Source organism: Scheffersomyces stipitis, chromosome 5, assembly GCF_000209165.1.
Source record: "Scheffersomyces stipitis CBS 6054 chromosome 5, complete sequence".
NCBI lineage: Eukaryota > Fungi > Ascomycota > Pichiomycetes > Serinales > Debaryomycetaceae > Scheffersomyces > Scheffersomyces stipitis.
Window position 1 is genome coordinate 1271164 of NC_009045.1, and position 12155 is coordinate 1283318.

The window sequence follows — 12155 nt, forward strand, 5'->3', positions numbered from 1 at the left end:
GTTTGAAGCTACCACATTCTTACAAAAGCTTTCCACATCTTCAAATCTGTACTCTGTAAGAGCTCCTATACCGGCTTACCCCAGGTCTTTGTGTGCAGAAACGGTTCCAATCAACCCACTTAGGGCCGATACCAAGGCATTTCAGGATGGTGCCGCGAGCTTAAGAGAGCTGGTAGTAGTGGCCAAGAAAGCGGAGTTCGATAGCCATCGGTACTAATTATCATCTTGCGATTTTTGCACTGGACGATCTATAGAGAACGATTGTAGCTCGCTTTTTTTCCTGCCTTTTGCCATCATACTTCTTCCGAGGCTACATTAATTAGAGTAAGTGAAGTCTCTACTTAACTAATTTATACCCTAATTTTCAGCGTCGACAATTCAGTAATCTCCAATCTTGGAAACTTCCTTGATAACAATTCAGAATATCTCTCCTATGTATCGTGACATGTTCGAACTAGTAGTCAACTCGTAAACGAGAGCCACTGTGCTCTTCTACGATCCAACTCGTAGTAATTAAGGCTCCACGTGAAAAGCCTTCCACTGTCCGTTATTACTATGGCTGGAAACACCCGCGCCGCAGTATTCAATCCTCAGAAAAAGCGCACAGAAAACGGACGGTTGAAATGAGAAAACAAAACTTCCAGAACTGCTCAACTTTTTTTTGCCATACTACTATTTTGTCAATTCCCATTCTACAGCCATTAGCAGGACTTTTGCGACATCGCCGACGTTTCTATATAGCACATATCTGTTGAGTGGTGATATATTTGATATACATCTGCTCTTTTTCAATCCGTAAAGCTCAACCTGTAGTGCAATAGATCTGCTACTAATTCGAATTCATCACCACTAATCCTTGTTCCTGAAGTTTCAACCGAGAAATACCTACAAATAATCTATATAGATACTTTCAGCTTAGGTCATCATTCAAACTTCAAACTCAAACTATACAATGTCTAATACTACACCCCCTAATCCCAATAATCCTAATAACACCCATACAATCTCCAACTTGTCTGCTGGGTTGAAGTCTGTATCGCTCACAGACCAACAGCAAAATGAGGTGAATCTCAATCTCTTACAGCAGCAATTACACAACGAAGCAACCACGCTGCAGCAATCCAGAATCACCCACTTCTTCCAAAACCAACCCACCGAAGGCTACACATTGTTTTCACACAGATCTGCTCCTAACGGTTTCAAGGTAGCTATCATATTGTCGGAGTTGAACTTGCCGTTCAATACGATCTTTTTGGACTTCAACAACGGCGAGCAAAGAGCTCCTGAGTTTGTAACTATAAATCCTAATGCCAGAGTACCTGCTCTCATCGATCATTTCAATGAAAACACATCCATATGGGAATCCGGTGCAATAATCTTGTACTTGGTCTCAAAGTTCTTGAAAGAAAACGGAGAATGTCCCTTGTGGTCCGACAACTTGATTGAACAGTCTCAGATCTCGTCGTGGTTATTCTTTCAGACTTCCGGACATGCTCCTATGATTGGCCAAGCTTTGCATTTCAGATACTTTCACTCGTGTCCCGTGCCTAGTGCTGTTGAAAGATACACCGACGAAGTGCGTAGAGTTTATGGGGTGATTGAGATGGCTCTTGCTGAAAGGAGAGAGGCATTGATCATGGATTTAGACGTAGAAAACGCTGCTGCCTACAGCGCTGGTACCACACCATTATCGCAGTCAAGGTACTTTGACTATCCCGTGTGGCTTGTGGGAGACCGTGCCACTGTGGCAGACTTGTCGTTTGTGCCATGGAATAATGTGGTGGATAGAATTGGTATCAACTTGAAGGTGGAGTTCCCTGAAGTCTACAAGTGGACGAAGTACATGATGAGAAGACCAGCCGTTATCCGGGCCTTACGCGGAGACTAAAGCGGTAGGCGCAGTGTAGCCAAGGCCGACATATACACTATTTATGCATTGTAAACAGAGCTGTTGTATTCAGTTCTATGATTTCATGATTGTATAAAGAATATAATAAGTCATGAAAATGACTAAGTAATTGTAGTTTGTGACGAAATTGCTACGCTAGTATGGTCGTGTAGATATATTACATGACTTTTATGTTAATTATGTTCTAGTTAGCATTCTGAGATATCATTTCCAATCGATCGGTGCAATATAATATATATAGTGTAGTACAGCATGGTAATTTTTCAGTAGTGGAATTTTTTTGGGTGCGAAGATCATCTCTAATTTTTCAAGCTACGACCATAACCAATTTCACTATTTAATTTCTTCTCTTCAAATAACAGTCTAGCAGCCCTCAATATCATGTCTAATACTTTCTCGCTTGGACCCGATGCGTACAAGGTGGCTTTGAAGTCTCTCAAAGCTTTGAAAAGTCAGGTAAATGTCGAAAATGGTCAAGGTGACATTGGCATGCCGGTCTACTTGATCATAAATATCAAAATTCCCATTGTCAGGGCCAAGGACTACACTCCTAGAATTATACCCATAGCACACAAGTTAGATAAGTTAGAAAATAAGTCGATTTTGTTGGTCACCAAAGATCCATCCACACCATATAGAACGGCGTTGACTGAAAAAGATTCACCTACTGAAGACGTCTTCAATCAGATATACACATTGACTAAGCTAAAATCCATAGCAAAAGACCCGAAAAAGGTATACAAACTCTTCAAAGAGTTTGATATAGTTGTAGCTGACAACAGAGTGCATAAATTTCTTCCAAATATCTTGGGGGCCCAGTTTTACCTCAAGAACAAGAAGATTCCGTACATGGTGCAGATGGCCAGACCGGACCCCAACGCCGAATTGACCCGTGCAAAGAAGTCAAACAAGCTCAAGGACGACAGATGTGATCCTAAGTATGTTAAGAGCCAGATGAAGTCGATTGTAGGAAATACCTCCTACCTCCCCAACAGCAATGGGAACTGTTTGTCCGTGAAGGTAGGTATGCACAACTGGGAAGTCAAGCAAATCTTGAAGAACATCGATGATGTGATTCAGTACTTGACTGAGGATAGATTCAGACCCGTGGGTGGTGTTTTGAAGAGTGTAGAGAATCTTGGAACCATACATGTAAAGACAAGTGAAAGTATAAGTTTACCGGTATTCACACCAGCTGACCCAGAGCCGGAAGACGACAATGATGATAGTGACTTTGACTTCTAGAAAATCACAGACATTAGACGAATGTAATAATATATTATAACCAAAAATGAAATTCATATTTGGCACTTTTCAATGTCATCTTATTGTAGACTAAATTGTACTTTTAATAGTAAGAAATTATTTTTATACATTGTTTGGTAGAGACCAGCAGCGGTGTCTAGCATTTTTACCGAAGAAAGACTAAGTCAGATCAAATTAACAATTCACCATCTCCATACTTGTATGAACCGTCAGCCAACTTTCATCAACTTCCAAATACTCCAAACGTGGTTGCTCTGATTATCTCATTTCTTACATGCCGCGTCTAGCTGGCGACCAGCTGCGAAAAATCGGAAATTAACGAGGCTAATTTTGATCAGAAAAGTTTTGAGGAGCCTCCGTCAACTGAATACTTTTTTCTCAGCACACCTTTTATTCTCCTTGTATTTATAGCAATTCCTGTAGTGGAGTCTCATAACATGGTCGAAACCGACCCAGATCCTGTTCTGGAAAACCATGTTGATCCAGCTACTTCCGGTCACACTCCTCCGCCCCCTTCATATTCGGCTCATTTGATCAATGACATAGGCTCCCTGGCCCCTGTTCGATTATTGAGCTCATTGCTTCACAATGACGACGACGAAGTGGAACAAGTTGAACATTTCAAGTATAAACAGGAGTTGGAGAGAAAATTAACGGTCACTTCCATTATCGGATTGGGTTTCTCACTTATGGGGGTACCTTTCGGACTTTCATCTACTCTCCACATTTCACTTACAGACGGTGGTAACGTGACTATCTTGTATGGCTGGTTGGTTGTAGCATTCTTTTCTATCTGTGTTGTCCTTAGTTTGAGTGAAATTATTTCGAAGTACCCTACAGCTGGTGGAGTCTACCACTTCAGTGCACTTCTCAGTAACGAGAAGTATTCTTCTATCAGTTCCTGGATTACAGGCTGGTTCTTATTGATTGGAAACTGGACTTACGCGGTCAGCATCATGTTTGCGGGCTCTGAGTTCATTCTTTCTATCTTTGGCTTAAAGGACGTTTACTACAAGGAAGACAGTTTTCTTGTATTGGTCGTATACTCTATCATTTTGCTTCTCTGTGGGTTTATCAACTTCAAATTCTCCAAATACTTGGAAAAAATCAATAAGCTCTGTATTGTATGGACAATTTACACTGTGTTGGCTATTGATTTTCTTTTGATTTTCTTTGCAAAGCGGACCAACTCGATTAAGGAAATCTTAACCAACTTCGATAATACACGGTCAGGATGGCCAGACGCATTAGCCTTCATGATAGGACTCCAGAGCTCTTCGTTCACTTTGACTGGATACGGAATGTTATTCTCGATGACTGACGAAGTAAAAAATCCGGAAAGAAATATGCCTAAAGGTGCTCTCAGTGCAATTCTGATGTCTACTATTACTGGTCTTATATTCATTTTACCTATATTAACAATTTTACCAGAATTGAGCATATTATTAGATGAGACTCCAGAAATCATGCCAATTGACTTGATATTCAAGTTTTCTACGGAATCTTATATTGTTTCTTTCTTATTGGTCATACTTTTAATAGGTACGGTATTGTTCCAAGCTCTCGGTGCATTAACCACAGCATCTAGAACGACTTACGCGTTTGCCCGTGATGGCGGACTTCCTTTCAAGAACTACTGGGTAGAGGTTGATTCTGTAGAAGAATCGACAATTCCTAAGAATGCTTTGTTCTTATCCATGACTGTTTGTATTGTTCTTTCATTGTTGTCATTATTGTCAACCTCTGCATTTAACGCCTTCATGGGAGCTTCTGTGATATCGTTAGCTTTGGCCAATGGTATACCAATTTTGTGTTTGATGCTCAACAAGAGAAGAAAGGTCAAAGGTGCAGCCTTTCGGTTGAGGAAATTTGGTTGGTTGGTCAACTTCTTGTCTGTTTTCTGGGTTGTCTTTTCGTTCATTATATTGTGTCTCCCCCCTGTAATAAAACATTTGACATGGCAATCGATGAATTACGCGTCTGTTGTCCTTGTTGGTTTTGTTTTCTTTGCATCCCTCGGCTACAAGGTATGGGGTGTAACGAGTTTCGAAGGACCCAAGATTGATACAGAATACTTCGAGCTTCACCGTCTTGAATCTGCGGGAAGGGCAATGATGGAAAATGCCAATGCCTTTGAAATTGGTGAAGATTTGGATGACGAAGAATTCGATACCGATGCTGTACCAATTGAAGAAGTTGGAAAAAAGGACACTAAGAATGGCTACGCTCAGCTTGCTGGGGTTGGTGACGAAGATGGTGATGAAGACGATGATGGCGAATTTGAGGAAGGGCAATCAAATACAAGACAGATATCGCGAGAGATTGAACTCGAAACTGATGCAGCACAATTTGACCTTGGAAGTAGTAAAAAGAAATACGCTCTGTCCACTGACAGCAATGAGCTTTCAACTGAGAGTGAGACCGAAGTTCTTTTCGATGCTGACAACTTCAACGACAGTAAAGAGCTTCTTAACGACAATAACGACATTGGAGGTAATGCCAAATAGCTTCTTGTGGTAATTGATAGATATTTGGAGATAATGTACATATAATTTATATATTCATATATTTATGACGGTTTAGCATGAGTATGAGATTCCTTCAAGACAGGTGAACTGATTCGTTCACTTGCATCATATGCTGTAGTTGGATCCAGCGCATAGGGTGCTGTATTTGGGAGCGTTTGCAAAGTGTATGTAGCCGGTTGTGTTATGGTATACTCGACGAATGGCTTCTGTTGCTCCCCTTTGAAATAACCACCTATCTTGGTGTATATTGGCATTTTCGTCTGTGTTGTAAGAGGTGTAGCATTCCATCTATTTTTGACAGATTTAGAAGGTAACGGCTGCATTGGCGCATACTTGACTGAACCAGTTTGTTCCAGATAGGGTACAAAATATGATTTGGTATCAATTGTAGATGTTTCTTTCAGTTGGCTATAGAAATTGGTTACGGGGGGTGGCGGACGGGCATAGAGGAGGTCTTGGTCTGGGTATACTTCTTCGCTCAGAAGATAGAAGATATTGGTGTAGTGAATTGTGTTGAACTCTTTGCCTGAAGCAACAATCTGAATGTAGTAGTAGTCATCTTCTAATGCTTTTGTATTGGATAACTTAGCTTCAAAGGAATTGTGAGTAGTATTGGATAGTTTACTTGCTCTTATGTTTGTTCCTAGCTTCACTACTGACTCGATATCGTCTCTAGGTCCTCTACAAAGTGCAAACGTATAGTTGACGATTTGCGGAAGCAAAGGTTGTAATCCCGACTCGAGCCAGACGACTGGTATTTCAAGGGTTTTGTTGTTGGTGACAAAAGTTGATCCTCTTTCTGGAAGATTGGGGGCCACATCTGCACGAGCGAGCTGCAAAAAGAGTGCGGTTGCAACCAATCCGCTCAAAATGGAAACGTACATACTACTGAAAAATTGACAGAATTATTGGCAGATGACGACACCGCTGAGTTTTCAAAACAGACCGATAGATACAGAGGTATATATATATGTGTGTGTAATGAGTTTGCTTTCCCAGGTATTAGGTAATTCCAGCTAGCCTGCTTGCTTCAGCTATAGCAAGTATTCTTCTGCAATTGAATGCTCGAATAAAGTACTGCGAAAAGAAAAGTGCTGATGCAACAAAATAATGATCGAAGATTTTCCATTGAGTCTTGACACTCTCAGAGCTACAACAGAGTTCAGAAGCTACATAATGTTTGCATGTGTGTCTATAAATGTGTATACTACAATATTTATTTATTCAGATATATCAAAATGCTATAATAGGCACTTGAAGAACCTCATTCTCATATTCTCTTGCAGCTGAACAGACCGAACTCGGTGTGCTCACGTGTACTCGTGTGCGTACATTTGTGTCTGAAAAATTTGATTTTGTTAAAAAAGTTTTGGCATATACTTCATTTGCCTTTAAGACTCCTTTCAACATTCAGAAATTACACCAAAATGTCCGCCGACCATACCAGAGATCCCTGCCCCATTGTGATATTGAATGACTTTGGTGGTGCCTTCGCCATGGGTGTTATTGGTGGCTGTGTGTGGCACGGTATCAAAGGGTTCAGAAACTCTCCCTATGGTGAAAGAGGTTACGGAGCCATCTCGGCCATCAAGGCCAGAGCTCCGGTTGTCGGAGGTAATTTCGGTGTGTGGGGTGGTTTGTTCTCTACTTTTGACTGTAGTGTCAAGGCTGTTAGAAAGAGAGAAGACGCCTGGAATGCCGTCATTGCTGGTTTCTTCACTGGTGGTGCTTTGGCCATCAGAGGTGGCTGGAGGCACACCAGAAACTCGGCCATCACTTGTGCCTGTTTGTTAGGTGTGTTTGAAGGGGTTGGTATGATGATGTCGAGAGTGATGGCCCAGCCGCAGATCGCTCCTATGTATCCTGAGGAATCCCCAAAGATGGCAGCTTAAAGAATGAAGACGTACAATGAAAAGAAAGAATTTGATAATGAAGGATTTTAAGACGAAGAAATTTCAATGATGAAGAAGAATTTCATGATGATGAAGAGTTTGAAGAAGAGTTAAATATGAAGAAACGAGATCAGTAGATATCATAGAGGTCTCAGGATTTCGACAGATGCCACCATGGGACATCATGATCGACATGCAGATAGTAAGGCTATCCTCTTGTATATAGAGTTATGTTATTGCCAGAAGGCACTTCAGCAATGTATATTAATAAGGAAATATTGTAGTTATCGCACAGAAGAGAGTTGATACGGCAAAAAGCAAAGAATAGTTGTCGGTTTTCCTCAGTTGAACTCCATACAGAGTGCTGTGGTTCCAGAACTGAGTAGTAGGCTGTACTATGTGTATGACGCTCTATTCTTCCTCTATATATCTAATTGCATGGCTGTAGAAATCTAGTCTAGACAACTTTCGATGCCAGCAATATTGTGGTTTCTTCCATGTGTCGCAGCCATAACATCCACTTGTAATGTGGAGCTTATCTGTATGTACCGGTTTATTAGTCACATCCAAAAGTGAGTGCGAAGAGCCTGGAGAGAATGTAGAGCAAATGTTCCTACATTCGTTAAGAAACACAAAAAGTGACTTCGAGAGGTCAATATCAGTAGGATGGAATTGTTATCTGATGGACCTGAAGGTGTCTTTTTTTGCTAACTTGTTTGTGGTTAATTGCCAGGTCAACGGACTCTTATCCAGACCGGGGTTAGGTGCGGTCGGAACTTGGTTGCATTAGATTCAGGAGATCGGACGATAATAGTAGGGCTCAGGTAACAAAGGCACAGTCAAGTGACGACTTTGAGCACACTTTAACTCTGGTAAAAGAGTCAAAAGTGGAAAAAATGATGACATAATCCCTATAATAGCAATTCTGTAGACAGTTTTCCTGATGACTTTATAACAATCTCCAAGTTCATTGCCAAAGAGTCCATAATCAGAATATATCAATCCCAGACGCCCCGACGACTTCCGCCGTGTGCACGTGACACATTGCTCCTCCGGGCCAGACTGTTCCCCCCGGATGTCGCACTGAGGAGAAACCCATTCAACACTCATTTGGATTATTCATTTTCAACACCTACATACTCTGAGATTTGCGTCCTACTGTCTCTTTCTTCTAGGACAATTCTGGACAGAATCTGCGTGTCCACGTCCTTATATAAACCTCAATTTCCAACTCCGTAGTGCTGGGTCCGGCACATGCGAGCCACATCAACATCTCTCACTATCGCAGTCTTTTCAGACTCCCCAATTCCATCCCCAACTTTCCACACCCAGAATGTCGTCACAGTCCTCTCAGTATAACCAGTCCAGTTCACAGTCGTCGCAGTCGGCGTACAACAACTTCAACAGACACAACTCCATTGGCGGCAACTGGCATCTTCCTCCACCGCCGCATGGCTATAACAGCATGAACATGAACAACTTCAACAACCCCATCAATAGTAACAGTCCCTCTTCTTCACACCACGAGCTGGTCCACCAGGAAGACCAAAACCAACAAAGAAAACAACAAACTCAACAAAATCAACTTTCAAATCAGCACATGTCTGGGTTTCGTAATCCGTGGTACTCACCTTCGCAACCGTCATCTGGGGCGGGATTGGTGCTTTCACAGCTGCCTACCAAGCCGTCGTTATCTGGTGCCGTGTCTGCAATTCCATTGCTTCAACAGCAGCAAAATAAGAGAGCTCTGTTTGCTAACCAATTACCGACCACATACGAATATGACGACCAGAGACGTCAACTGAACGCTATACCCTTCATTGATCCGCCAACCAGGGCTGACAACCCCTTCAACCAATACTTCACCAACCAGGAAGTCGTGCTCGGAGCTGACCGTAGAATGCTGGCTGCTGTAGATGGAACATACTATGGCTACGGATCGTATAACGGAACCAATGGATCTAATTCCAACTCCAACATAATCCCAAATGTAGCTACGGCTAATATAAATGCGACGGCGACGATGGGAAGTGGTGCGGCAGTCAACTCTGGCCAGTATCAGTCTCAGTATCTTCAAAAGAATCCTACCATGCCTGGAGCTATGGGTATGATGAATAACAGACGTCTGCTGGTTGCTGGAATCGGTTCTGGCTACAAGCATCCACCGGGACCAGAACGGGGAGCATCGTACTACTTACCCCAAGCTCGTGTAGGGCGGTCGCCTCTGATAGTACAGTATCAACAATACCAACAGTCTCTTCCAACACAGAGACTTAGACGTAGACCAGCTCCTAAAGCCTTCAAGGTGTATAACAAGTTCGATCTCAATCCCAAGATTCACCACCAGCCCAAGTACAGACGGTGTTCAGTCAACTCGATTCACATTTCTCCAGTGAATGCTCTTTCTGTCTATTTGACAGAATCGTATAGTATCTGTCAGCCACGTAAGTTCCAGTACTCGAAGTCGACAAACCCTAAACGTGTTCTCACAAAGCCGCTGGACCCCAAGTTCAACAACGGCTTTGATAATGAAGATAGCGACTACATCTTGTATGTGAACGACATCTTGGGAACTGAGGAAGGGCGGAAGTACATGGTCCTAGATCTTCTAGGTTCTGGAACGTTTGGTCAAGTTGTTAAGTGTCAAAACTTGGCCAACCAGTCGGTTTGTGCCGTAAAGGTGATCAAGTCCAAGCCAGCCTATATGAACCAATCGTTGACAGAAGTACGACTTTTAGAGTATCTTAATGCCAACAGTGATGGTAAGAACTTTATACGGTTGCTTGATACGTTTATGCACAAAGAACATTTGTGTTTGGTGTTTGAGTTGTTGGCCTCTAATTTGTATGAGCTCATTAAGCAGAATCAGTTTCAGGGACTCAACATGAAACTCGTAAAGTTGCTCACAAGACAGCTACTTGAAGCTATGGCCCAGTTGAGGGGTTTCCAAATGATTCATTGTGATCTAAAGCCAGAAAATATCTTGCTATGTCAGCCTGACAAGCCAGATATCAAGGTTATCGACTTTGGATCAGCCTGTTTCGCCCGTCAGACCATCTACACATACATACAGTCACGATTCTATCGATCCCCAGAGGTCATCTTGGGTTTGCCCTATACCGAGTCTATCGACATGTGGTCTCTAGGATGTATTGTAGGAGAACTCTTCTTGGGTTTGCCTATGTTTCCAGGTACTTCTGAGTATAATCAGATATGGAAGATCGTGGATATGTTAGGTATACCTCCCAGACACATGTTGGAAGTGGGTCGTAACTCGATGAACTTCTTCAAGAAAATCCCCGCTGGACCTGGCGAGACTCGGTCAACGTATCTGGTAAAAACTTACGACGAATACTTGCATTTTCTAGAGACCAGCAAGTCTAAAGAAGACCACCCCAAGAAAGAACAGCCTAATAAGAACTACTTCAAGCACCGTATCTTGAAGGATATCATCTTGAACTACAAGTTACCGTCTAAGAAGATGACTAATTCAATGATTGAGAAGGAATGCCTGGAACGGCTTCTCTTGATCGACTTCTTGTCCAAGGTTCTCAACTTAAATCCTCTTGAGAGGCTCACACCACAGGAGGCATTGAAGCATCCATTTGTAGTTGATGTTCGCACGGTTGACTCTACCAGCTCGCTGACTCTGAGCGGAAGCAGTGACCGAAGAGCTGATCTCATCAAAGACGATAACAAGGTGTGAAAATAGTAAACAGTATAGGTAGTTCTCACAGTAACGAACGATTAGCAAGAACAGAGTAGATAGGCTAGTACATGTCATGATCTCGCAGACTAATGTAGTCAGTTAGATATATCAGGTAAATGTATGTACAAATGCAATTTACTTACCGTATGTACAGATAATTCAAGTATAAATTTGGGATACGTTTTAGTGTGTAGAGAGGGCTATAAGTAGATTGAATATTTTATATAACGAAGGTAAATACTTTAAAGAAAAGTGCAATATAAGTCAAAGTTGCATAATGCAGATATAATAATGTAGTATTTGGTTGTAATTTAGCCATAATTGAATAAAATTAATTGAATAAAATATATAGTATAATTTGAAAATGTGAAAATCATTAGGCATAAGTAGAATATTTCTCGCTAGCGACATCCTATCACTATAGCTGCAAAATTAGTCGTGTCGTCCATAAACCGTTTTGTGTGAGGTCCCGTAAATGTGAACCAACAATTGAATTAACATCCGGAGCAACGGGAAGGGATGGCTTGTTCTGTTGTATCATAAGAGTCACGGTCCATAGACGTCACCATCAAGGTATCTCGTACACTCACTATAATATTTTGAATCCGCAAGCTGTTTTGTCTGCTTTTTCATTGAACAAATTCACTTTTGAAGCATCAAGAGGTTTATATGAGAATAGTTTAAGAGCATCTACATCATTGACTTTATTGAATATCTCAAATTGTGAAATAGTGACGGTCTGAAAGGTAGTCGTAATCTTCAGAGTCTGAACAAGAATTTCCACAGTAATCTAAGCTGAGGATTCAAAGCATCATCTTTCTCAACTTCACACGCATATTGTAGAATTTCAC

The 12155-nt window shown here is 41.7% G+C and overlaps 6 protein-coding genes across 6 annotated transcripts; 5 read left to right on the plus strand and 1 right to left on the minus strand. All coding sequences in view use genetic code 12, as the record gives it.

The window, feature by feature from the left end:
* Positions 1–952: 952 nt before the first annotated feature.
* Positions 953–1888, plus strand: URE2 (glutathione S- transferase, nitrogen catabolite repression regulator; the record flags this gene model as incomplete). The annotated part of the gene is made up of 1 exon (XM_001384894.1): positions 953–1888. The coding sequence occupies one exon, from the start codon at positions 953–955 to the stop codon at positions 1886–1888; it is 936 nt and encodes a 311-aa protein (XP_001384931.2).
* A 402-nt stretch (positions 1889–2290) lies between these two features.
* PICST_36402 (predicted protein) lies at positions 2291–3154 on the plus strand (the record flags this gene model as incomplete). The annotated part of the gene is made up of 1 exon (XM_001384895.1): positions 2291–3154. One exon carries the CDS (start codon positions 2291–2293, stop codon positions 3152–3154), a length of 864 nt encoding a protein of 287 aa, XP_001384932.1.
* Positions 3155–3726: 572 nt separating this feature from the next.
* On the plus strand, positions 3727–5442 carry PICST_16647 (predicted protein; the record flags this gene model as incomplete). The annotated part of the gene is made up of 2 exons (XM_001384896.1): positions 3727–5263; positions 5369–5442. Coding segments are annotated over 2 exons (1611 nt in total), but the record flags the coding sequence as incomplete, so codon positions are not given.
* Positions 5443–5999: 557 nt separating this feature from the next.
* On the minus strand, positions 6000–6587 carry PICST_60759 (predicted protein; the record flags this gene model as incomplete). The annotated part of the gene is made up of 1 exon (XM_001385214.1): positions 6000–6587. A coding segment is annotated over one exon (588 nt), but the record flags the coding sequence as incomplete, so codon positions are not given.
* Positions 6588–7100: 513 nt separating this feature from the next.
* Positions 7101–7868, plus strand: TIM17 (mitochondrial inner membrane import translocase subunit). The gene has a single exon (XM_001384897.1). The coding sequence runs from the start codon at positions 7131–7133 to the stop codon at positions 7593–7595; it is 465 nt and encodes a 154-aa protein (XP_001384934.1). The 5' UTR covers positions 7101–7130; the 3' UTR covers positions 7596–7868.
* A 1114-nt stretch (positions 7869–8982) lies between these two features.
* Positions 8983–11265, plus strand: YAK2 (serine-threonine protein kinase, PKA suppressor; the record flags this gene model as incomplete). The annotated part of the gene is made up of 3 exons (XM_001384898.1): positions 8983–9100; positions 9140–9585; positions 9652–11265. Coding segments are annotated over 3 exons (2178 nt in total), but the record flags the coding sequence as incomplete, so codon positions are not given.
* Positions 11266–12155: the final 890 nt, after the last annotated feature.